Source organism: Leopardus geoffroyi, chromosome C1, assembly GCF_018350155.1.
Source record: "Leopardus geoffroyi isolate Oge1 chromosome C1, O.geoffroyi_Oge1_pat1.0, whole genome shotgun sequence".
NCBI lineage: Eukaryota > Metazoa > Chordata > Mammalia > Carnivora > Felidae > Leopardus > Leopardus geoffroyi.
The window spans coordinates 18,299,014-18,325,794 of NC_059328.1; the positions used below are offsets into that span (position 1 = coordinate 18,299,014).

Here is a 26,781-nt window from a genome sequence, read left to right on the forward strand (position 1 = left end):
TCTTAACTTTCAAATTAAAAAAAAAAAAAAAAGGAGGTGGGGGGCAGGGAGGAAGTACCTGAGTGGCTCAGTCAGTTAAGCGTCCGAGTCTTGATTTCAGTCCAGGTCATATCTCTGGGTTCATGAGTTTGAGTCCCGCTTCAGGTGCCACGCTGACAATGTAGAGCCTGCTTGGGATTCTCTCTCTCTTCCTCTCTACCCCCCTCCCGCTCTCTCTCTCTCTCTCTCTCTCTCAAAAATAATAAATAAACTTTAAAAAAGCAGAAGCTTGTTGTCTCACACTCCAAACGAAAACCTAGATGACAGCTGTCACGATATTTCAGTGGAGCTGCTTGAGACGCAGCCGATGTGACCTAATCTCTTCTACAATCGGCATGTAGGTTTCCTACCATTCATTGTTCCTTCATCTGTTTGTCAGTTGCTTCTTCCAGGCAGCTGTCAAGCACCCGGTGTGCGTGGGCTCTGTGCTGTGCACCGTGTGTGCCCCGGGGTAAACTAAACGGACCGGCCGCCGCTGGGAGGTGTGGGCTGTGGAGGGGGGCTTGGCTTTCGTGGTCTGCGAAGAGGTGTCACAGCCTGAAGAGGAAAAGGAAGAAACAGCCCCGTTGCAACCTGGTCTTGAGAACCTCCGTCCTTCCCCACAGGTACAGATGTCCAGTGAAACACGGGACAAGTCGTATTTACTGCCACCCCAGCCAGTCAAACAGTTCCTCATCTCCCCTCCCGCGTCGCCTCCGGTGGGGTGGAAGCAGGGGGAAGACGCGACACCTGTTATAAATTATGACTTACTCTGTGCAGTTTCCAAACTGGGACCAGGTAACAAACTTTCATCTTTCCTTTTTTTTTTCCCCCCAAGAAACTTTTTTGTTGTTGAGAGAGAGCGGAAGGGGAGGAGCAGAGGGGTGGGGGGGGGAGAGAGAGAGGGAATATCTCAGGCAGGCTCCGCACTCAGCCCAGAGCCCGATGTGGGTCTGGATCCCATGACCCTGGGATCATGACCTGAGCCAAAATCAAGAGTCTGATGCTCAACTAACTGAGCCCCGCAGGCATGAGAAACCTGAGAAACTTTTGTGTTAAAGGCCCTATTCAGCGATTTGTGTTCTAGCCAACTGGTAGCAACACAATCAGAGTGGAGGATAAAGTCAAATAAACCCGGGTTCAAACTCTAGCATTTGCTAACTTTGTGATTTTTTTTTTAAGATTTTAAAAAAATGTTTGTTGATTTTTGAGGGGGAGAGAGGGGGACAGAAGATCTGAAGTGGGCTCTGTGCTGACAGCAGAGAGCCAGATATGGAGCTTGAACTCAGGAACTGTGAGATCATGACCTGAGCCAAAGGCAGACGCTTAACCGACTGAGCCACCAAGCTGCCCCTTTAAGACTTTATTTTTTTAAATAATCTCTACACCCAATGTGAAGCTTGAACTCACAACCCCGAGACCAAAAGTCACATGCCGGTTGCCTTGCGAACTGTGATCTTCAGAAAGTTACTTAGCTCCAATTTCTGAACCTGTTTTCTCATCTAAAGTAGCGGTCGTAGTAGCTCCCGTTCAGTGTGGACTCAGTATAAGGATTAAATGTTATATACATAATACTCAATAAATGTAACCACAGTTTTAACTGCTGCAGATTCTACTAGTAATAACAGGCCGTTAGTGAATGTTGGTTACCTTCTCTACACTGAAGACTTACTTCAAGGAATTGGTGGCAATACCAAACCATTCCTTCTAAATTCTTCTATTTATTTTCATTTCTTTTTCTTTGATTTCTCTCATCTCTTTAAAATAATATAAGAAATCAATGCCATTGCTGGTTGTCCACCTACAATAATATTATGCCTCTTATAAAGGGAAACAGTCATTTTAGGGAGGTGGCTTACTGTTGTTTTTAGACATGATAGGCTATATCTTAGATGTATGAGGTCCTATAATAAAGGGCTTGCTTGGGGCACCTGGGTGGCTCGGTGGGTTAAGTGTCCGATTTCAACTCAGGTCATGATCTCACAGCTTAGGAATTTGAGCCCCACGTCAGGCTCTGTGCTGACAGCTCAGAGCCTGGAGCTTGCTTCGGATTCTGTGTCTCCCTGTCCCTCTGCCCCTCCCCCGCTCATGCTCGCGCTCTCTCTCTCTCTCTCCCTCCCTCCCTCCCTCAAAAAACATAAATAAACATTTAAGAATTTAAAAAAATAATAAAGGGCTTGCTGATGCTGCCTGGAACCTTACAAGTCTCTCCTGCAGGAAAACCAAAATCATTCTAAAGTTAAGCAGTTCACTCATACTGTTCATACAACAGTAATTAGCATTTCCATTTTAACTCCCAAGACCTCAGTACCCCTCACCAGCTAATTTCTTAAAAGGGCAAAACTGTCTAAGAACCTTCAAGTATCCTATCTCTCGTGCCAAAACTGAGTGGAACAAGAAGTTTTAAGACACAGACACCTGTTCTTGCCGTTTACCTCCACAGGAGAGAAATACGAGCTCCATGCAGGAACTGAGTCGACACCCAGTGTGGTGGTTCATGTCTGTGACAGTGAAACTGAAGAGGCAGAAGAAACCAAAAACCCCAAACAGAAAATTACCCAGACGAGGCGCCCTGAACCTCCAGCCGCAGCACTGGGTGAGCCCCAGACCTTCGATGGGGCGCTGTGAGGCCGCTGGTTGTGGTGCCAGGCAGGTGCCCTTGTGGGCTCAGCACCGGAGCCCCGTGCCCCTCTGCAGCATTGCCGGTCATTGGCACTGATCCTGTGTGTGGGGGAGGCTGGGAGTGAATGGGGCGCAGTGTGTTTTGCCACCACGCCTGTGCTGCAGACATAGCCCTATCAGGTCGCGGCGGATTTTACCTGGTCGCAATTTTAACAGATCTTCCGAACAGCACATGAAATGAAAGGATTGGCCCCCAACGTGTCGCAACTCTTGACCATTTTTTAAGCGGTAGCAAATTAGGAAATTTGGCTGATTTCTGGCTCCTTCCAGCAATGGTAACTTCCCTGATTCCATATCGCATGGGGTACCAAAAAACTAAAGCGGTAGTCACCGAGCTCAGTACCATTTTTATGAATTTAAAAATAGTCTTACAATTTCAGTAATCTGCTGTGGGTACTTTTGTAATGGTATAATAGCTTCCAGCTACTCTGTTGATCAAAGGTCAATTGTTCCTCCATATACGTGAAATTGTTTGAGCAGAAAGAAATCTGAAATGTAGAGTAATTGATAGAGAATCATTTTTCTCAAGTAGTTTTTTCTTTAGCTTTGGGGAGGAAATGCCAAATTCACTTTGACTATGGGAATCACATAGTACAAATCCGTGTGGGTGTTACTCTCTTCCCTGTTACTGTTAAACTTCAAGAGGACGGTGACGCACAGACCACTGTTCCCAATGCACCGTCCCTCCCAGAGAAAGAACTGCTACTTTGGAAGTAGGACATGCCACCAGAGAGTTTGACTGACGAGGACCTCAGGTGGCTCATGCGATCTGCCATGTGGGACCATGTGCTAGCCTGTAGCATACCCAACTGTCTTTAGCCACCTGTTGAGTTTTTCAATGGTAAACATATTGTGTGTGTCATTCATTGACTTTAAAGTTTTTTTTTTTAATGTTTATTTTTGACAGGGAGACAGAACATGAGTGGGGAGGGGCAGAGAGAGAGGGAGACACAGAATCCGAAGCAGGCCCCAGGCTCTGAGCTGTCAGCGCAGAGCCCGACGCGGGGCTCGAATTCACAGACCGTGAGATCATGACCTGAGCCAAAGTCGGATGCTCAACCGACTGAGCCACCCAGGCACCCCTTCATTGACTTTAAATTAGAAAAGGTACCGATAAGGTTTTCCGAAGACCAATGTTTAATGGCCTATTTAAACATTTTCTAGTTTCCTTTGGAAGAAAAGACACACATATTCTTTTCTGCTGAGTTAGGGAAAGATGGGGGAAATTGAGATCATTCAGATAGTCAGACTTCTGTTCCTGGTGCAGTCTTTTATACCCTGGCTTACACTTGGCATTTTTCCCTAAAACAGAATCGTTTCTTAATTGTGTTTCCGGAGTGGATAGTGGAAGCCCCTAAAGCAGAAGCAAGCATCTTTTTAACTTTCTGTGGTCTGTTCAGACTTTGTAATCCTTTTATAGAAAAGTCTCATAACTAAGAAAACCTGGCTTTGGTCAGGTGGCTCTGCTGAGCTCTGTTCACTGTGCTGTTTCCTCCATGTGTCAGATGTCTGGAGCCCCCTGGCATGTTGTGTGAGGGGCCACACATGGGAGTTTGCACCAATAAACCAAGGAGGCTGTGCCCACACGGAGAGAAGAACACAAATTCATGCCAGGATGTCCGTACATTTTTGGTAGCATGTTTTTGTGGGTTAGAGGTTCTTATTATGGAGAGATTTATTTCTGAGGACTTAAACTGTATTGCCAAAGAAAAAAAGTTTTCTATATTTTCCTTGCCCTCAAATTCTCTAAGATGATACACTCTCCTCTTTATAGATGTCCGCTGCTACTAAGCTTCAATATAAATTCAGTTGAAATTTGTGATCTCATAAGCAGTTTATTAAATTCAGATAATTGTTTGGCAGTTTAACTGACAGTCACTTGATACATTTGCTTTGCATTCTAAATTTCCCATTTTGCCAGTTTTCAATCTTACCTGGCTACACTAATCATTGCAGATTGGACCCCGTCAGGAAATGTGTGTATTTTCAACAGGTGGGAATTAAAATTTTTCCTTTTAGGTAATGTTTATTAGCTATAATTTTCTAAGTAATCAGAATCCATGATGTTTTATTATTTGGCATGGCTTTCATGGTCTTCCTTCCAATTAAAGAATAGTCTATCCCTAACTTACATAACCTGGTTTTAAAGTCAGGCAGTGCAAATTACCTAATATTTTCTTTTTCTCTGTTCTTATTGTTTTGAGAGTATTGAATAAATTGAAAAACTTAAATCAAAATAAATATATATTAAATATAAAATACATCATATATATTAAACTTTTCTGAATGGAAAACATTAATATTTTCATTGCCTCTAATGTAGTTCCATAAGGTGAATGCTAGAAGAAAAACTACTAAATGCCCATAAACTTTTAATTATTGTGAAGTTAACCAGTTTCTCAACAAGTATGATGGGCTCTGTCCTTTTTTTGGCCATTTTTATATCCAGCTCATGTAACCATCTTATAAGAGATGAGGCTCATGTTCTTTTTTTAAGTTCCTTTTAATATGTTTAGCTACATTTTTCTTCTCTGAAGTTGAGTTATTGCTTAGATTGAACTGATAGTAGAGTAGCTATGTGCTCTTTGGAAATCATAACTTCTTCTCGGGAATCAAATTACTTAGAGCATTGTGAGGAAAGAAAATGATGCTTTGTGTTAGGAAAAAAACAGTCTGTGAGGGATAAGAAAATCATAGCACTTAATGAGAATAGTCAACAGAACCTGCAGTGCATCGGCTCTTCCGTTCTAGGTTCTTGCAGCATACCCACCTGATAAAACCAGAAATCAGCCCATTTAAGAAGTGTGCTGGTGTGAGGATCGACTAGTTGAAGGTTCTAAGAGGCAGAAAGGGTATGAACAGTTCCCTTGCCCTCGGGAGCAGAGAGCAGGAGAGCAGACTAATCTTCTTACTGTCTGCTTCTTGAGACTTTATACACTAAGCCTGTCCACATAACTGAGAGCCCAGTAAACGCTACCAGGAACTTTTAAGCTCAACAAAATGGTTCAAATAGAACATGGTGTGTTTGAATCAGAGCTGCCAGGAGATGGGGCAGGAACAGCACTGTCGTTCTTTTAGAAAATGGTCATTTTGTTTCCCACTCCCAGCGATTTCATCTCAAAAACTGTTGTGATCGAAAGTGAAGACTAGATTCTCTCAGAATCTGAGCCACTGTGCTGAAGGAGGCTTTGGAAAATGACGTACTCTACTCCTGTGACACAGACGAGAAACTTGAGGTGATGCGACTGGTTTCAAAGCTCGCAGGGACTAGCTTGCATTCCCAGCTCCCATGTTTGGGCCTTTTCTACTTTTTTCTTGCCTAGGCCTCTTTAGAGGCCCTCAGAAGCAGTGAATCTCTGTCATAAGAAAACAGACAAACAAAAAAAAAGGGAAAAGAACTCTATCTCCCCCTGAAGGGATACAGTGAACAAGAAACATCAGATGAAGGTAGGGACTTAGTAATTTCATGAGTGAAGTTATGTTCCGTGTTTGTGTTTCTGTTGTCATCGTGCTGTTGGGATTGGAATCCCACTAAATAATGGCATTTTGGTAGCCAGCAATTATGTTGACATTTTGTGTGGGCTTTCCTAGATTTTAGTCATAACGAGATTAAAATATAAACAGTCATACTTGAGATGTGACTCTCAGGAAGCAGCGTGAGATCTCGTCGGATGTGGAAACAGTTTGCAGTGGAATGACACCATTACCCAGTGCTTGTAAAAGGTTGAAGACTGACCTGTGCTTCATGTTTTTAGATAGACTCTTTTACAGACCATAGCTTTATTTTTAAAAGGGAAGATCTCAAACATAATTAAGCAGTGGAAAATGTATGATTTCCTTTGGTGCATCAAAGTTCCCTGTCTGCTGGTATCTGCCTTTTCTCTGAAGATGTGTACTTTAATACCTGTCACCCAGGTGAACGTGGTCAACCTTCCTTCCCCCCCACCCCCCCACTGTGCTCCTGTTTTCCACCTGCATCTGCATCGTCCTGTATGAAAGGAAACAAATTACTTTATCCGTGTGACAATATAAAGGAACAAAAGGTGAGGGGATTCATTCCTCCCAGCTGGAAGGTAAGTCCATTGTAATAGAAGCTTACTTTTTAACAAGTTAAATACATTTGAAGAAAAAGGTTTATGAACCTTGTTCAACAATATGACAAGTTTGCTTTATAAACTCCCCTTGGGGTCCGGGCCAGCCAGATCATTTTCATTGGAACGCCATCGTTGTGTTTAACCATGAATCGGGAAAATGCCAATACCTTGAAGAGTGTTGTTTTTATTACCAAATACACAAGCCACAAAGCAACAGGAAGTTGCTACAACTGCTAGGTTTTACCGACCAAAAAGATCATAAAAACGGTCACGTTCAAAATAGAAGTTTCCAGCCAAGCTTAAGAAAAATGAACATTGAGCTGAGTCCAAGTGTCTCCATCCATTTAAACAGAAGTGTAAAGACCTTTTACTACATCAGACGCGTGGTCTCTCTTGTAAACTGTGTTTCCTTTTGAAGCAAAATCAATTATGGGCTGCAGACCCTTGGAGTTTCCTGCACCGCTTCGACTGAATGTTCATTCTGTCATAACGGAAGATCTCTATGCAGATAATACGCGCTTTCCTGTATTGTTTCCTACTTAGTGCCCAGGCTGCCTCCCCCAGACTGGGGACTGCGGAGAGAGAAAGGTGGCTACTCGTGTGGCTGCGCTATCCTCTTCCCACGGCTTGTCACCCCGAGGTGGGGGCCCCAGACAGGAGGGATCCACGTTTCTGCTGCCAGCGCACATGTCCTCCAACTTTATCTTCATTGAACCCAGGAGTTGGATTGCCATTTTATGTGAACATGTTTGTGATCTTGTGTTATCTTCATGGGCACGTTATTTTTCTGGTACTATAAATTATAGTGAATATTCATTGTACTTCTGAAAACTGGTCAGTAATTTATATACATGTATTCCGTATTTTAGTGTGCTTGAAGTGACAGTCCGTAATTCGTAGTAGTTCGTTACTTGTCAACTTTGGCTATCCTGTATTTTTAGGACATGTAAACGTTCCTTGTCCTATCAAAGTGACAAAAGCAGAATGTAATTTTTTTTGGAATCCTTGTGATTACTTGTAACAAGTTTTGTTTTTAAAGCTAATAAAAATAAAATTAGGGTTTGTTTTTTTTTTAATCCATCCGTTGGATTGAGTTCTTGTACTATTTTTAATAACTGTCATTTACACTGGGACACCTGGCTGGCTCAGTTGGTAGAGCAGGCAACTCTCGATCTCTCGGGGTTGTTAAGTTTGAGCCCCATGTCGGGTGTGGAACCTACTTTAACTAGTAGATTCCAGTTGAACGTTAGTACTGTGCTGTGCCAGAGTTAAAGGTTAACTCACTGCAGACTCTGGAAATAACCACGATGGTTTGAGTTCTTTACCAAGAAAAGTTTTTTTACCTGGGTTTATCCTCAGTTAAAAATGATTCATTCCAGGTAAAGGCTTATTTTCTGTCTTGGCTTAAAAAACCAAAAACCCTCCAAATCCAAATGCTGAAGCTAAAAATGACTGTAAAGTTTATCTAGTGCAGTGATTGTTTCAATATATACTTAATTCTTCAGCCATAGAACTCTATTCTTTGTTCCAGTGAAATCTTACATAAAGTCTAATGTAAAACTGATTACCAAACAAAGGTGAACAGCTGCTCCCTTTGAAGGGATTGAGGGAGAAGTGAGGACCAGAAGGGTATCTAGCCCCTGGGAGAGCTCAGCAGAACAGTCCCAAACACCAGTCTGTCCAGCGGCTGCCACATCCCCACGCATGCATCTTTATGAGTAAATGCCCAAGAAGAATTGCCAAATTCATACATCTGGATGGTAGCCAACCTGGGACTAGAACCATAGTTTCCTGCCTCCGTTCCAGGTGGACCATGCTCCACTACTCCGTTAAACTGAAATCTTTTGGGGTTTTTTTGGAAGAATTAGGATTCAAAGCTCTTAAAATTGTTAAGTGTTTTGTTTGTTTCAGTAAAACTAAAAGCGGATTAGTCCCCAACGTTCTCCTTTAAACAGATGTTTTTCCAAGCTGTGTTCCTCAGGGCTGCCTCCAGGGGGAGCCAGGCTCCCAAGTCAGTGGGACCTTGCACCCTGCTTCAGACCCACCTGCATTCCTTGTGCAGAATGGCATTAGCATGAGATTGCACTTGAGCTAAGGATTCCTGGGCTGAAACAACAACTTGTAGAACCACTGCAAATAACCTGAGGATAAAATGATTTTTTTTAATGCAGAATAGAAAATAGAAGAATAAAGGTTTAAGTAATTTACCTCATGAAAATAGACTTGACTTGGGGCACCTGGGTGGCTCAGTCTGGTAAGCATCCAACTTCAGCTCAGGTCATGATCTCATGGCTGTGGGTTCAAGCTCCACATCAGGCTTTGTGCTGACAGCTCAGAGCCTGGAGCCTGCTTCGATGTCTCCCTTTCTCTTGCCCCCTCCCCCCCCCCCCCCCCCCCCCCGCTCATGCTCTGTCTCTTTCTGTCTCTCAAAAATAAAACATTTAGAAAACAAAAAATTTTTTTAATTTTTTTATTTATTTTTGAGACAGAGCATGAGCAGGGAAAGGGCAGAGAGAAAGGGAGACACAGAATCCGAAGCAGGCTCCAGGCTCTGAGCTGTCAGCACAGAGCCGACACGGGGCTCGAACTCACAGACTGTGAGATCATGACCTGAGCCGAAGTCAGATGCTTAACCCACTGAGCCACCCAGGCACCCCTAGAAAAAAAATTTTATTTAAAAAAATACACTGACTTAAAAGTGAAATTCAACAGTGTATGAAATTCAACAGAGTCCAATTATCACCAAGACACATGTTAAACTAGATAGCAGGAGTGGGCAGAAATTCCCGCTGCCTTTTCTGAACACGTCACAATATGGTTCTAATCTAGAAGGAGAAAGGATTAAAATTCTTATACACATGAGCAACATCTCAAATCTTGCTAAACATCTCCCAGTCTTCTAAGACATAGAAGGTATAACTGTAAGTTAGTTGTAGATTAAGTATTTAGATAGTAATGTTATTTGTGAAAAGCTTATGGTCAAAATGCCTGGGAAAGTTGACTAGTTTCTGTATTGCCATGCTTCTAGGAACTTTTTAATTTTAATTTAATTTGAGAGAGTGCAAATTAATTTGAACTAGGATATACCGTGTTTATCAAATCTAATTAGCGACAGAGCCCTTTTGCCCAGAAGTGTTCCATTGCATTGCTGTCCGGGGAACATTTAGAGAAACATTCTACTAAAATCTTGACATGGAGTCTGATTAAAGGATAGTTTTGTGAATTAAAATTTCTTTATTAATTTCTCTAAGGAGGACAGAAGGGCCTTCCTGATTGAATAAATGGGAAAACCAAGTTGATAAAACTATTAGAATCTACAAAAGTTCAGAGAATACAAGCATAACTTAGAAAAATCAGTAGCATTCCCTTACACCATCAATGACCAATATATAAGCAATAACACTCATAATTGCAACAAAACAGCATAAACAAACTTTCGAACTCTAATAAGGACATGATAATTTAAGTACATGCTTTTAAGTGGGATAACTTCATATTTTATAAATGTCAAATTTTTTCCAAATTCTAAATGCAATGGAATGTTTGTCAAAATTCCAGCTATATATTTTTTTACACTACACTCATTAAACTTATTCTAAAGAATAAAAAAAAAATAGTTAAGACAACCTTAAAAAGAAAAAAGATGCAGGAGTTGCCCTAACAATATTAAGACAACCTACAAAGTCACATGGGATTGATACAAGAAAAGTCAAATTTTTAAAAGAAGAATAGACACAGACCAGTGTCTACATAAGATGTAAAAAATTTTTAAGTTTATTTATATTGAGAGAGAGAGTGCAAGTGGTGGAGGGGCAGAGAGAGAGAGAGAGAGAAAATCCCAAGCAGGCTCCGCACCACCAGCACAGAGCCCAACGCGGGGCTCGAACCCACAAACCATAAGATCATGACCTGAGCCGAAGTCGGACGCTTAACCGACTGAGCCACCCAGGCGCCCCTGCAGAAGATTTTAATATACAATAGAGAGGCATCATAAATAATCAGAGAAAGGCTACACTGCCTAGTCGATGGTACTGGGGAAAAAGGTTTAGTATAGGTAGGTCAATAAAACTTGGTTCCCCGTCAAACACTACGTACAGAGATGGACTCCAGATGGTTTAAAGACCAGAATATAGAATGTAAAACTATGGAGTTAATAGAATGGGTTGTAGGAGAATGCCACTGTGACCTAGAGGAAGGGAAAGACTTGATCAAACTTTAAAAGCATAAGCTATAAGGTTAAAATTATTTGATTACATCAGAACTAATGATTTAGAGTCTGTGAAGAATGCCATGGACAATGTCGGCAGATAATAGGGAGAAGATATTTGCAATCCAAATATGGGATAAATAAATATATGAGGTACTTTGGCAAATCCAAAGGAAAAGCATCCCAGTAGGAAAATGGGGTAAAGGATATGAACAGCAATTGACAGAAAAGTAAAGGGGGCCTGTAAGAGACCCTCAAACCCAATAAGCAGATATGTGTAAAGTAAAGCAACAAGATGCCACTTTATACCTACTGGATTTCCAAAAACGTAGAAAGTAAATGATGCCAAGTCTAGCCAAAGGGTGCGGATACAGGAAACCCAATGTAACACAGGTGGGAGTGTTGACTGGTTTAGTTATTCTGAGGAACGATGTGGCAGTACTTAGTCATTTCAATAAGAACAAAATCTTGGACTCAGCAGCTCTGCTCCGGGAATATCCCAAAGGTATTATTCTCAGATGGGTCCGGAAGGAGACACAATGAGAATGTTTATTGCACCATTATTTATGGAAGCAAGCTGGTGTCCCCTTCTGGGAAAATCGACCCCACGGAGAAGCATATAACAGAGTAGCCATCTACCCAGCTACATGGATGCTAGACCGCGTGACAAAAGTCATCAGTGAGATGTGTGTAACACTTGAGTTACATAAATTAAAATACGAACACAGTACTGTGTTGTGCAAGAATATATACAAATAAAAAGATCTACGTTAACCACATACGTACGTACTAATACAGAAGAGGCATCTTATATGGATCAGTGGTGATGATGTGCTGTGAACTAAGAAGGCTGATTTATTACTAGACTTTATATAACCTTTACATAGTCATTAAAAAACTATTAATACCTCTCTTTTTCCTCCTTTGATTCTACATCAGGGTTAGTTTAAATTTGTGTGCTATTTCTATTATTGCTCTAGAAGAAACTATTTTGCTGTGATTTGTTTAGGTAAAATGCAGCTTTCATTGGAGATGTTTATGCCTTTTAGGATAAATATTTCAGAAAAATATCAGGTACCACCTATTCTGTTGCTAGATGTGTACGTGTAAATGCTTACTCCAACTAAGTTACGTAGATTCCTTATTAGATCTCCCATGTGGTGGGAAAAAATACACCTATCATTCACTGTTTTCTGAGTTACAAATGAATAAGCATTGCATGTGGTTTGACTCTAGATTCACCATTTCCTTTTGCTTCAAAGACGTAATCAAGATAATTCTTGGTCTGGTGCTATCCTCCTTCAATGTGTTTTGAATAATTGAGGTGTTTTTTTTTTTTTTTTACTTTAAAAAAGTATTTAAATGTTTTCTTTTTTTCTCACCTTTTTAAAATTTTCATTCATTCATTCATTCATTCATTCATTCATTCTCAAGTTAGTTAACATACAGTGTAGTCTTGGCTTCAGGAGTAGAACCCAGTGATTCATCTCTTACGTATGACACTCAGTTCTCCTCCAACAAGTGCCCTCCTTAATGCTTGTCACCCATTTAACCCACCCCGACACCCCCCACCCCAATCAACCCTCAGTTCATTCTCTGTATTCCAGAGTCTCTTATGGTTTGCCTCCCTCTCTGCTTTCATCTTCTTTTTCCTTCCCCTATGTTCATCTGTTAAGGGTTTCAAATTCCACATATGAGTGAAATCATGTAATATCTGTCTTTCTCTGACTGACTTATTTCGCTTGAATAATGAAGATCTTTAATGGAAAATTTTACAATCTTCTGTCCTAGGAGATTTTACGAAGCCTCTTGGCCCCAAAGGAAGTAATCAGACCAAAAATGATTTCTCGGAAGTTGCCTGAGTGAATCCTTTGAATGAAATGTATTTTAGAGGCCAAATTTATGCGTCTTCTATTACTCATTTCCTTGATAACTTTGGTCATTTTCCCAGATTATTCATTAGAAGTTTCTAGCAACTGTTGGAAAGTCTAGAACAGAGATTTGTTCTCCTTTGCAAATGAGAAGCAGCCCCTGGGCACTGATTTCCCAGTGCCACCTGTTCCCAGTGTCAAAGACTTGGCTGCTTCTCGTTCTGGGATTTACTTATCAGGCACCCAGAAGATTAGGTGGAAATGATCCGGTCATCTAGGGTGCTGAAGGTCACAGAATTGTGATTGGGGCTTGCTCCCAGAACTGGCACGTTAGAGGATTGTGTGGGTGAGCATCTTATCCCCTCTCTATCCCTCTCTACAAGATGAACTGAATTAGTCACAGAGCAGAAGGAACCATGTCTGTGACAGCCTGCATGGTTTTCTCTGCTTCTTGTGGCATTTGTAGAGCCCACAGGGCTCATTCACTCCATTATGGTGAAAGGCCCGTGCTCAGGGGCTCAGGCCAAGCTTGGGCACCTTGACACTGACCAGTCATGCTTGCTAAATGTTTCCTCTCTTCTTCTGTCATTTTTTAAAAATGTTTTTTCCCTTGTTTTATTGAGAATCATTGCATGTGTCATTTTTTCTTAATAGTTGACTGACCTGTGAGGGAGGTCCAGTCCTAAACTGGTCACAGGAAAACCACATTTTTTTAAATGTTTGTTTGTTTGTTTATGAATGAGAGAGAGAGAGAGAGAGCACAAGTTGGGAGGGGCAGAGAGAGAGAGACAGAGAATCCCAAGCAGGCTCCATGCTGTCAGCACAGGGCCCAACGTGGGGCTCAACGTGGGGCTCAAACTCACAAACCGTGAGATCATGACCTGAGCTGAAACCAAGAGTCAGACGCTTAACCGACTGAGCCACCCAGGCGCCCTAGGAGAACCACAGCTTTAAAGAGTGAGCCTCCAGTGAAAAGTCTTTCAGTTAGATTGGTTTGTAGTTTTACTCCTTGACTACATTTTTTTAATAGCCAAAATACAACCAGAAAATATGCAATGATTAAATATCTTTTTTTTTTTTTAAGTTTATTTATTTTTGAGACAGAGACAGAGCACGAACAGGGGAGGGTCAGAGAGAGGGAGACACAGAATCTGAAGCAGACTCCACTCTCTGAGCTGTCAGCACAGAGCCCGACGCGGGGCTCGAACTCACGGACTGTGAGATCATGACCTGAGCCGAAGTCGGATGCTTAAACGACTGAGCCACCCAGGCTCCCGCAATGATTAAATATCTTGCTTTCCCTGGAGTAAGACTCAGATTGGTGAGATTGTCTTTCATCCTGTTCTGATTCCATAAATCCCTGCATTTTCCCTGGTCACTCCAGAGAGTCAGCCAGGTGGGAAATGCCCCCAGACAGAGTCAGGCTGACACTGAAGGTGAAAAGAATCAGTGGGGTGTCCATGTTTAGAAGACATTCTTATCCAGGAAAAAAGACGTTTGTATTTTGGTCCTGGTTATGGGTAACTTAAGATAATCTTGTTTGCTTACAGCTCAGGCCCTTCTGCAGGATGGCAAACCTTTTAAAGAAAATTTTTAAAGAGATTAGGATTCCAATAATAAAAACATGAAAAGTGCAACAAAACTAGCTTTAAATTATAAAATGTGTAGGATAGGATTTCATTTTTATAAAATAGACAACCCATATTTGCACACAGAAAAGATTGGAGGGCTATACATTGAAATTTTTTTTTAATGTTTTTATTTATTTTTGAGAGAGAGGGACAGAGCATAAGCTGGGAGGGGCAGAGAGAGAGGGAGACACAGAATCCGAAGCAGGCTCCAGGCTCTGAGCTGTCGGCACAGAGCCTGATGCAGGGCTTGAACTCACAAACTATGAGATTGTGACCTGAGCCAAAGTTGGACACTTAACTGACTGAGCCACCCAGGCACCCCTTTTTAAAAATTTTTTAATCTTTATTTAAGAGAGAGAGAGCGCGCACGCGCGCGCGCACACACACACACACACACACACACACACACACACACATGCATGGTGGGGGAGGGGCAGAGAGAGAGGAGGAGACAGAATCCCAAGCAGGCTCCAGGCTCTGAGCTGTCAGCATAGAGCCCTATGTGGGGCTCGAACCCACGAACTGTGAGATCACGACCTCAGCTGAAGTCAGAAGCTTAACCAACCGAGCCACCCAGGCGCCCCAAGAGAAGGCGCCCCAATCTTCAGCAGACTCCAGGCTCAGCACAGAGCCCAAGGCATGACCTCAGCTGAAATCCAGAGTTGGACGCTTAACCAACTGAGCCACCCAGGTGTCCCGTGCCCCTCAATTTTTATTATTTGCCCTTACCTGGTGACCCAAGAAACCACGGCCAAAGGCTGTATTTCGTCAATTCCTTCATGACTGTTTCCTGGGCATCGATTAAGCTCAGAGAACTATGCTTGATGCTGTGTAATGATCACCAGCCTAGTCATCATTGAGAAGAAGAGTCACACTGTTCTGTCACCGTCAGGTAGGAGAGACACCAGGGGTCTGGGAGGAGGGGCCCGGATGCCAATGACAGCCCTGAGGGGGCTCCCAGCACTGAAGGGAATGAGGTGCTGACTGGCAGCAGGGAAGTGGCGCCTGGAAGAGGAAGCAGGTCAGGCCTAGAGGCCAACTGGTGGGCAAGTCGCTCTCTGTGGCCTCAGGCCCCTCCTCTGAAATGGGAGGCTCTCAACCCTGGTCACACATTGACCACCTAGGCAGCTGGGGGCCAAAAGTGAATATCTGGCCCCGCCCCCAGAACTCTCATTCAATGGGGCATTGGTGACACCAGCAGAAGCTTTTCAAAACACCCAGGTGAGGGGCGCCTGGGTGGCGCAGTCGGTTAAGCGTCCGACTTCAGCCAGGTCACGATCTCGCGGTCCGTGGGTTCGAGCCCCGCATCAGGCTCTGGGCTGATGGCTCAGAGCCTGGAGCCTGTTTCCGATTCTGTGTCTCCCTCTCTCTCTGCCCCTCCCCCGTTCATGCTCTTTCTCTCTCTGTCCCCCAAAAAATAAATAAAAACGTTGGAAAAAAAAAATTAAAAAAAAAAACAAAAAACACCCAGGTGATTCTAAGGGGCAGCCAGGACTGAGACCCACCCCCCCGCCCCAGGCTGGAGAATGTTCACGTTCCCTTCAGCCCCCAGCCGTGATTCACGCCCAGACATGGGTTCTGGATCCCGGATCACCACATTCTCTGGCCCTTAGGATCTCTGTTGACGCTTTCATTTAGCAAAATGTCTATTTTACAATATTATATTGCAATTGCAATTTAACTACTCTTTGGAATATTATAATTACTCTTTATTTTTTAATGTTCATTAAAAAAAATTTTTTTAATGCTTATTTTTGAGAGATAGAGTGTGAGTGGAAGAGGGGCAGAGAGAGAAGGGGACACAGAATCTGAAGCAGGCTCCAGGCTCTGAGCTGTCAGCACAGAGGCCTGACGTGGGGCTCGAACCCACAGACCGTGAGATCATGACCTGAGCTGAAGTCAAACGCTCAACTGACTGAGCCACCCAGGTGCCCCTGTAATTACTCTTTAAATTCGCATAGTGCATTACTGTCCAATGAAGGAATTGTACTGACACGAACTCATTCAGTCCTCATCACAATCTGTGGGTGGGCAGTGGGCAGATATCACTATTCCCTCCCCCCTTTATTTCTCCCCAGAGCGCTCACCGCCCTCCAACAATGCCTAGCATTGGCTTATTTTTGTTTTCCCCACATGAGAACATAACCTTCATCAGGGCAGGGATAACTGTCTCTTCTGTTCGCTGCTGGCATATAGCAGGCACTCGGTAAATATTGGTTGAATGAATTAATGAATCATAGAAGAGTAGTCAGAGAAAGACAAATATCATATGACTTCACTCATGTGGAATTGAAAAGACGGAAGAGATGAACATAAGGGAAGGGAAGCAAAAATAATATAAAAACGGAGGGGGCAAAACATAAAAGACTCTTCAATATAGAGAACAAACAGGGTGGCTGGAGGGTTGTGGGTGGGGGGATTGGCTAAATGGTCAAGGGGCATTGAGGAAGACATTTGTGGGGAGGAGCACTGGGTGTTATACGTAGGGGATGAATCACTGGATTCTACTCTTGAAATCATAATCGCACTATATGCTAACTTGGATGTAAATTTAAAAATAATAAATAATAAAAAAAAATTGAACTGAAAAAAAAAAATGAACCATGGAAGAATAAACTAAAGCCCAGAGAGGTTAGAAGACTGCCTGAGGTCGCACAGCAAGTACACGGAGTAGCTGTTGAACTGCATCTTGTCTCCGTGTGTTCTTATGGCTCTGTCTACGCTTGTTCAGGTTTCCCAGGGTGACTGTGGTATTCGAGTGGACCCAGGAGGTACCAGGGGAGGGGGAATTCGGCAGTTGAGAAAGCTGAAGATGAGTTAACTGCCACCAGAAAGAGCTCCCAGAACCCTCAAGATAAAAATGCAGGCTCCTTGCCAAGGGGAGGGAGAGCACCTTCTGCTGATGGCCAAAGGCTTAATTTCATTTACAGCCTCTCCTTTTCCTCCTGGGAACCGTTTTCCTTTGTAATCACCTGCAAGTGATTTGTGCTAATGCACTGAGTCATGGGCTTCCTAAAAAACATAGCATCAAAATGAGGAAACTGCCTGGTGATTACCTGAGCCGGCTGTCTAAAAAGGCAGTCAACACAGGGGCGCCTGGGTGGCTCAGTGGGTTAAGTATCCAACTTCGGCTCAGGGCATGATCTCTTGGCTCATGAGTTCGAGCCCCGCGTCAGGCTCTGTGCTGACAGCTCAGAGCCTGGAGCCTGCTTCCAATTCTGTGTCTCCCTCTCTCTCTGCCCCTCCCCTGCTCACACTCTGTCTCTCTCTTGCTCTCAAAAATACATAAACATTAAACAAAACAAAACGGCTGTTAAGATAATCAAACTTACCATGGATCTGGAAGAGCCCTCAGAGACCAAACAGTCCAACCTGCCATTTTACAGATGAAAAAGAGGCCCAGGGAGATCAGGTGGCTTGCTGGGGGTTACAGACGCCTGGCTTGGCCCCATAACTCTCTTCTTTCCTCACTCTCCATCACCCCGATGCTCCCAGAGGTAAAATGGGAATTAACCCAAATGCAGGACAACAGTTCATGGAAAGGGATGCCTACCTCCACTGGATCTTGTTAACTTTATAGATAAAACAGTTATTTTACCAGCAAAATAGGCTTATTCAGGAAGAGCAGAGGAATTGCAATTCAGGACATATAAACTATGGCAAAGTCATAGGCAAGTCGGGAGAACAGAGAAGAACCCTCATTTATAGAGGGTGTTAAGAGGGGCTGTTATAAACACAAAGCCCACTGGAGAAAACTGGGAGTTCAAAGTGTAGTGGCTTTTCATTGGCCGAGTTGGAACAGTCTCTCATTGGCTGGGCTGTTGCCAGGCAAGGAGAAAATCTTCCTCCTGCTGGGGTGGTAAACTGCAGGCTTCTTCCTGCTGGGAATGCAAAGTAGGTCTCTTCCTGTTGGTTCTGCAACTGAGGCCTCTGGTGGGAGGTGAGAACTGTCCCTTCTGGCCTCCCGACTCCATTTCATTGGAAGTTCTCTTTATTCCGTTTCACAATTGCATCCCTGGGTCCTACACAGTCCACATTTATCTGGGGAAACAGTCACATGAAAATCATGCTATGCCCTGTAGGTAGTTAATTAAGAATTACAACTTCTGAGTCTTTTGGACTTTGCTACTCTCTCCACCTCTTGATTGAGAGGCAAGAAATTGATTTTTTTAAATGTTTGTTTATTTTTGAGAGAGAGAGAGAGAGTGTGTGTGTGTGTGTGTGTGTGTGTGTGTGTGTGTGTGAGCAGGGGAGGGGCAGAGAGAAAGGAGGGCAGAGGATCTGAAGCAGGCTCCACGCTGATATCAGAGAGCCCAGTGCAGGGCATGAACCCATGAGTCTTGAGATCATGACCGGAGCTGAACTTGGACGTTCAGCTGAACCACACAGGCACTCCGAGACGAGGAATTGATTTCAAAACCAGTTGGTCTAGGTATGTTTGCTTCCTCTTTTTTTTTGTTTTTGTTTTTGTTTTTTTGGACTGAACTAATTAATGTGGATCTGGATTTGTCTGGATTCATGGTTCTCTGTGCTTTGTCTTGCCCCTGAAATTGCATTCTAATCCTACATGACATTTGTCTGGTTTCCCCAGCAACCATCTCAAAAACCATAAACAGCAGATTAAGGCTTTGAAGGGAGAAGAGAGAGCTGCACAGTCTTGGCTGGGAGGTAAGATCTCAGGTGTTCAGGGGCAGCTGGGTGGCTCATTCAGTTAAGCATCCCACTCTTGGTTTCAGCTCAGGTCACGATCTTACGCTTCATGGGATTGAGCCCCAGTTTGGGTTCTGTGCTGACAGTGCAGAACCTGCTTGGGATTCTCTCTCTCTCTCTCTCTCTCTCTCTCTCTCTCTCTCTCTTTCTCTCTCTCTGCCCCTCCTCCACTCTCATAAACTTGCATGCGCGCGCTCTCTCTCTCTCTCTCTCAAAATAAATAAATAAATTTTAGGGGCACCTGGGTGGCTCAGTCAGTTAAGCATCTGGCTTCAGTTCAGGTCATGATCTCCCGGTTTGTGAGTTCAAGCCCCATGTCGGGCTCTGTGCTGACAGCTCAGAGCCTGGAACCTGCTTCAGATTCTGTGTCTCCCTTTCTCTCTCTACCACTCCCCGGCTTGAGCTCTGTCTCTCCATGTCTCTCTCTCTCTCTCAAAAGAAATAGATAGACTTTTTAAAAAAGGTTTTAAAAAGCCTATTTAAAAAATAAATAAACTTAAAAAAAATACAAAATAAAAAAAATCTCAGGTGCTCAGGAGGCTAGTTTGTGGCAAAATACCCTCTGCTGACAAAGAAAGGATGAGTTGGAGCATTTGAGTATTTTCCATGTGGAAAGAGCAGGGTTTTTTTTGCTATTTTTGAATCTCCAAGCAGCTAAGAATCCATATGGTACATCTGAAACAGGGGTGGTTTGTTGGGTGATTGTGTAAGCAATTTTCATTGACTTATGAAACTGTTTTATATCAACATTATCATCTTTACAGGGAAAAGAACATGGAAGATGGCCACATTTATATCCCACCAAATTCCCTTTAAGTGGTGTTTTTTTTAAGTAATCTCTACTCTGTACCCCATGTGGAGCTTGAACTCAGGACCCTAGGATCAAGAGTTGTATGCTCCACTGACTGAGCCAGCCAGATGCCCCTCCCTTCACATCTTTTTAAAAAAAAAATTTTTTTTTAACATTTATTTATTTTGGGGACAGAGAGAGACAGAGCATGAACAGGGGAGGGGCAGAGAGAGAGGGAGACACAGAATCGGAAGCAGGCTCCAGGCTCCGAGCCATCAGCCCAGAGCCTGACGCGGGGCTTGAACTCACGGACCGTGAGATCGTGACCTGAGCTGAAGTCGGATGCTTAACCAACTGAGCCACCCAGGCGCCCCTTCTCCCTTCACATCTTAATCAGCATATGGACATATATTTTATATCGTCAGAGTTTGTGTGTGCCATTTTCATTCTCTACCTCTATACTCTAATGGATAAACACACTCTTGTGTCTCCTCTACTCTCAAGAAATTGCTTTACTTCTGACACTTCTGGTTACCGAATGTGTGCTGGGGGGAGGTGGGGTCCCCACATCAAGCAATTCTGCCACACCCACTAGGTGTCCTCTAATGTAACTCAATCCTCACACTATCTACCAGGAGTTAGCATAAAATCCCCCAGGTTAAGGACTCAGTCCCCCAAAACTATTTCCTTCTCCCCACCTTCAGTTGCGAATCATAGGTCCAGGTTGTTACCTCTGCTTCCAACTGGTATAAATCAGACGTTCCCATGGTCCCCTCCTCGGGCTCAATTAATTTGCTAAAGCAGCACACAGAACTCAAGCAAACAGTTTACTTACTAGATTTACCTGTTTATTACAAAGGATATTAAAGGATACAAATGAACAGCCAGGTGAAGAAATATATAGGGTGAGGTCTAGAAGGGTCCTGAGCACAGATGCTTCTGTCCCCATGGAGTTTGGGGTGTGACACTTCCTGGAACAGGGACATATTTGTGTTCACCAAATTGGAAGTTCTCCAAACTCTATCCTTTTGGATTATTATTTTTTTTAATTTTTAGATGTTTATTTATTTTTGAAAGAGACAGAGCATGTGTGCGGGAGGGGCAGAGAAAGAGGGAGACAGAAGATCCCAAGCGCGCCCTGGACTAACAGCAGAGAGCCTGATGTGGGACTCGAACTCACAAACCATGAACCTTCATGACCTGAGCTGAAGTCAGAGGCCAACTGACTGAGCCACCCACGTGCCCCATATCCTTTTGGATGTTAATGGAGGCTTCATTACGCAGTCATGGTTGATTAAACCATTGGCCATTGGTGATTGATTCAACCTCCAGGCCTCTTCCCCCCCTTGGATGGGGAAGGACAATAAAATGCCAACTCTATAATCACTTGGCTGGTTCTGGCAACCAGTTTCCACCCTTGGGTGAACTAGAGACTTTCCAAAAATAATTTCATGAAAATAAACTCAGGTGTGGTTGGAAGGGGCTTGTTATGAATAACGGAAGACGCCCATCTCACCCCTATTATTCTGAAGCGATTTCAGGAATGAGGGCAAAAGCCAACTATTATAACGAAAGATGTCACTATTGCTCTCATCGGGAATTTATAAGGGTCTGGGGAGCTGTGAGCCAGGAACCATGGACAAAAACCAAAATATATATTTACTATAGATCACAACATCACATCCACACATCTCCACAAATTGCAAATAGTATTTGTATGCCTGTATTCATCTGTTATGAAGCACAATTGGCTTGGCCGTTCTCCATCACTTGGAATTGTAGTCATTTCTAGTTTTTACAACGTGTGGAATATCACTTGGTAATTTTGTTCCTGTTGCCTGATGTAGCACCTTAGGTGCCCTGTTCCTGGTGTTAACCTTACACATAAAACTGCCAGTTATTTCACCAGCAAAATAGGCTTATTCAGGAATAGCAGAGAATTACAATTCAGGACATGCAAGTTATGGCAAAACCATAAGCAACTCCAGTGAACAAAGAAGAACTTCCTTTTGTAGAGGGAAGGGGGTAGTTGGGAGGGGCTGTTATAGACAAAAATTTCATTGGAGGAAACTAGGAGTTCAAATGTAATGGCTTTTCATTGGCTGAGGTGTGCCAGTCTCTCATTGGCTGGGCTGTTGCCAGGCAAGGAGAATATCTTCCTTCCTAATGCTGGGGTACTAAAGTGCAGGCTTCTTTCTGTGGGGAATATAAGGTATTGCCTTTCTCTTGATTCTGCAGTCGATAAGGAGTGGTAGAGGGTAAGAGCTGCCCCTTCCGGCCTTCCGACTCCATTTCAAATGAGGTTTCCTTTATTCCAGTTCACCACTGATTTGCCCAACAAGTAAATGAAAGCCCGTGGTCAGGCCAGCTCTGTACTGGGAGCCACCCAGGACAGGGGCATGTTTCCTTGCCCGCCCTGGGCTCAGGCTCTATGCGTGTAAAACCCCAGGGAGACTGGAAGGTGTCTGAGTTGTGTCCAGCTCAGTCAAAAGGAGGGTCAGTGATTCTGGTTGTGGAAGCCTCCACTGCTCAGGACATGAACTGACTCATCAGCAACCATCCCGTGGCCTTCTCTGCATCTTCCTCCCCCTTAGCAATTCCAGTCTGCCCGTCTTCCAGAATATCTCCCAAATCTGACCACCTCACAAGATCTGATCTCTGCCTGCCTCTGACCTTATCCTTATCCTGTCTACTCTGCCTTCAACCCCTACTCTGGTCAACCACATTGACCTTCTGGACTTTCCCTCCTTCAGGAATGCTCTCCTGCTCTAGTGTTCCCTGAACTTTCTTGCTTGTCCTAGTTAAAAAAAAAAAAAAAAAAAAAAAAATCAACACAGTAAATTTGAAGATCTAATTGGCTTTCTTAAGGGATTCACGAGTCAGACAGCATCCCTCCTAGTAAGTAGAGGGGAGCTCTGAGGAGTCACACAAAACAGAAGGTTTCTATAGGAAGGAGGGTGGGGAAAGGAAGTTATTAGCAAAAAAGAAAAGGTATTGTTTCAGGCAAGGTCATTTTCCCTGTAGGGGAAGGGAAGAACAGGGCGTTTTATCATGCAGATTACCTCATCTTTCTTTGGGGAACAGAGAGGGCCCTTGTGACAGATTACCTCACTGGTGCTGACCAGAAAATTCCTGACTGATCCTTGAAGGCTACATTTCTGGGGGAGGTTGAAACTGCAATTAGATTAGGTTTAATCCTGAGTTTTGTGACTTGGCCTAGCATAAGTGACTCCATCTTGGGCCTGTGGTTTTCTTCTTTTTTTTTTTTTTTTTTTAATTTTTTTTTTTTTCAACGTTTATTTATTTTTGGGACAGAGAGACAGAGCATGAACGGGGGAGGGGCAGAGAGAGAGGGAGACACAGAATCGGAAACAGGCTCCAGGCTCTGAGCCATCAGCCCAGAGCCTGACGCGGGGCTCGAACTCACGGACCGCGAGATCGTGACCTGGCTGAAGTCGGACGCTTAACCGACTGCGCCACCCAGGCGCCCCTTCTTCTTAACATCCTTCAGGCTCAGCTCACCTGTCTTCTCCTGGTAGGTGGTCCTTACCCTTCCTCCCCTGAAGGGACCCCTGCCTCCTACTTATAGCGATCAACGACAGCATGTTATTATTTCTTTCAAAGGACTTTTCATAGATTGTCTTTCTCTCTCACGTTGCCATCTTTTTGTGCTTGAGTATCAGCTGTTTCCCCCACCTCCGCTGGAAAGTGAGGTCTACAGTGTGGGGCAGGACCTCTGCTGACTCTTCTCCACCTTGCAGAGTGCCTGGCCTGTAGTGAACATTCAGGAGGACTTAATGAATGCATCCCCAGAAAGATGAAGGTTACCTAGAGCCTTTCCATGCTTCTGCCTCTCTGGGCTTGGCTCAGGTGTCTGACCCTGGTCCACTCTTTATGGAGGAGGCTGGTGAAGGGAGGGGTTTGTTCCTTAATCTAGGAACAGAAGTATGTGCAAAGTCATTCTGATATAGCAGGTGTCCTATGACTTGGTTGGTCTGGGTTAAGGGAGAAAGTAGAAGGCGGGGGGGGGGGGGGCGTCAAGCCATGGATGGCAGATGGCTGAAGATCACCAAATCCCATGCAGGGGGGACCTACCCAGAGATGTCAAGGTCCCCTTTGTGTTAGCACATCCCCGTCCCCAGCCCCTATCCCTTAGCATAGTAATTCTCCCATGTATCCAGCATTTTATAAATATTATCTCACTTTTTATTTTATTTATTTTAATTGTTTTTAATGTTTATTTTTGAGAGAGAGAGAGAGACAGAGCACGGATAGGGGAGGGGCAGAGAGACGAAGGTAGACGCAGAATCCGAAGCAGGCTCCAGACTCTGAGCTGTCAGCACAGAGCCCAACGTGGGGTTCGAACCCATGAACCATGAGACCATGACCTGAGCCAAAGTCAGGCACTTAACTGACTGAGCCACCCAGGCGCCCCAACATCATCTCAGTTTTAATCCTCATCAGAACTATACTGGGGTAAGGATATCATCTTCATCGAACCAAAAGAGACTGAGTCTCAGAAAGGTTTAAAAAAACATCCTATCGTGGCACCTGCGTGGCTTAGTTAAGCGTCTCTTGGACCTGTCTCTGGGCTAGGTCATGAGTTTGAGCCACGCGTTTAGCTCTGGGCCGACAGCGCAGAGCCTTCTTGGGATTCTCTCCCTCCCTCTCTCTCTCTGCTCTCCCCTGCTTGCTCTCTCTCTCTCAAAATAAATAAACTAAAAACATTTTTTTTTAAAAATTAAAAAAAAAATTTAAAAATCCTGTCTTGCAATGAAGTTAGGATCAGAACCTGAGACCACTGACTTTGGAGCCCTTGACCCCACGCACATCCCAGCAAGAACTTCTGGTAGCATCTGAAAGTGGCCGTAGAGATCTCAGATCCCAGGGCCTGAGCAGACTGTCACTGGGTGCCCCTCCCTTCTTCATGGCCCCTGCTTTGTGGACAGGTCCCCCTCTCCCGCCACAGTGAATTCCTTTGAAGTCAAGGGTTATGTCTCAGGTCTTTGGTGAAGCAGAATCTCAGAATTATACTTCTTTAAAAAAAATTTTTTTTAAACATTTATTTATTTTTGAGAGAGAGACAGAGAGACAGAGAGAGAAACAGAGCACAAGCACGGGAGGGGCAGAGAGAGAGGGAGACAGAATCTGAAGCAGGCTCCAGGCTCTGAGCTGTCAGCACAGAGCCCACGCGGGGCTCGAACTCACAAGCGTAAGATCCTGACCTGAGCCAAAGTCCAACGCTCAACTGGCGGAGCCACCCAGGTGCCCCTCAGAATGTACACTTCTCAATCTTTGTTAATAAATACTACCTGGAGTTTCCTGTGAAAACACGGTGGACTCAGTTCTGCCAACCTGGGAGGAAGTGGGCAAGGCTTGGACGGCATTTCACAGGCGGCCCGTGGCAAAGCCAGTAGGCCCATAACCCAACACTCTCTGTAAATACTCCTGGTTCTGTCACTAAACTTCGATGTGACTTTGGGCCACTCGCCTCTGCTTCCCAGGCCTCAGTTTCCCTGTTTAGAAAAGGAGAGGGCTTGGGATTCTCCTAAGACCTCTTCCCTCTTTCTGTACATATTGGTTGAAGGCCTGTGGTGTGCCAGGGTTAGAGTGCCGGGGGTACAGCAGCGAGCCGGTCTGATCGAGGAAATGGGGCAGGTTCCCCAGGGCAGAGTTTTTGACCCTTGCTAGTTATCAAAGCTGCTGTAACACCTGGCGGCTGTCTAAACCCCAACCTGCCCCCAAACCTTCCAATCAGATGAACACAGCCCCACTTTAAAGATACCTCCATCCGGCCTGCGGTATCTGTCAGGTGCCTTCTCCCCGCTTTCGCCCTTGGAGAAAATGCACCTGGAAGAGGTGGCCGGCTGGGCTGTGCGCCCCGGACGAGGAGCCAGACCTGGAATCCCAAAAAGGACCCAGGCCCGGGAGAGGCGCGAGGACACCACGGGGAGGCGCCGCCACTCCAGCGTCCCTACCCTGGCGCCCCCGGGGCGGTCCCCAAGGCGGTGGGACCGAGGGGCGAGCTCGGCCCCTCCCCAGGATCACCTGCGCCGGGCGGGGCGGGGCCGGGGGCGGGATTCCCGGCGGGAAGAGCCCGGGCGGCCGCTGCGGCGCCGGCTGGAGGGCGAGCGGGCGGCGGCGCGGGGCGGGCGGCTCGCCGGGCAGGTAAGGGGCACCGGGACGCACCCGGGTCTGCGGGGGGCACACGGACGGCCGGGCTCCGGCGCGGTGGCCCGCGGTCCACCTGCCGGCCGCCCTGGGCGAAGGAGAGCCCGGAGGGGGTGGGGGGAGTGAGGGGTTCCGGGTGTCTCCCCACTTTCGTTAGAGGGAGGGCCAGGAGTGTGTGCGCGGGGGCAGCGGTCAGGGCTGGCGGGAGGAAAGTTGATCATCTCCCGTGGGGCTTGGAGATGGGGGTGGGGCAGGCGTAAAGGTGCCCGGAGTGCCAGACAAGCTCAACTGAGAGCAGAGAAGCGCCCTTGGACTGCGTTTGGGGGGTTGACACTTCGGCATGGAGGAAGCAAGTCGGTCCTTTGTCCCGCCCCCCAGCACGCCTCTGCGGAGAGCCTGAGACTCCCCGGAAGAAAGGGGAGCTGACCTGGCCAGCCGGGAGGTGGGAGGGGCTTTGAACCGCTCAGGACCAGCGTTTGCTTCATCTGTGAAATGGGCGTCTTGGTGGGTGGGCCCTATGCGGAGGCCCCCACCCCTCCGGGAGGAGGATCTGCGATTCTAGGAGATGAAAAGCCACGTTAGGGTTCGGATCAGCAAGTTCAGTAGA

The 26,781-nt window shown here is 45.0% G+C and overlaps 1 protein-coding gene across 8 annotated transcripts in view; it reads left to right on the top strand.

Moving 5' to 3' along the window:
• RCAN3 (RCAN family member 3) overlaps window positions 1–7,853 on the top strand; it is a 40,483-nt gene extending 32,630 nt beyond the window's left edge. For 5 of the 8 annotated variants that reach the window (XM_045482205.1, XM_045482200.1, XM_045482202.1 and 2 more), the window contains exons 3-4: window positions 645–816; window positions 2,462–7,853. In XM_045482205.1, coding sequence (XP_045338161.1) covers window positions 651–816; window positions 2,462–2,646 — 351 coding nt within the window. In that variant the 5' untranslated portion in view covers window positions 645–650 and the 3' untranslated portion in view covers window positions 2,647–7,853. Of the gene's footprint in view, window positions 1–248; window positions 377–644; window positions 817–2,461 lie in introns of those variants that run through there. The other 3 variants (XM_045482206.1, XM_045482201.1, XM_045482207.1) reach the window with 2 other exon arrangements.
• The last annotated feature ends 18,928 nt before the right edge of the window (window positions 7,854–26,781 follow it).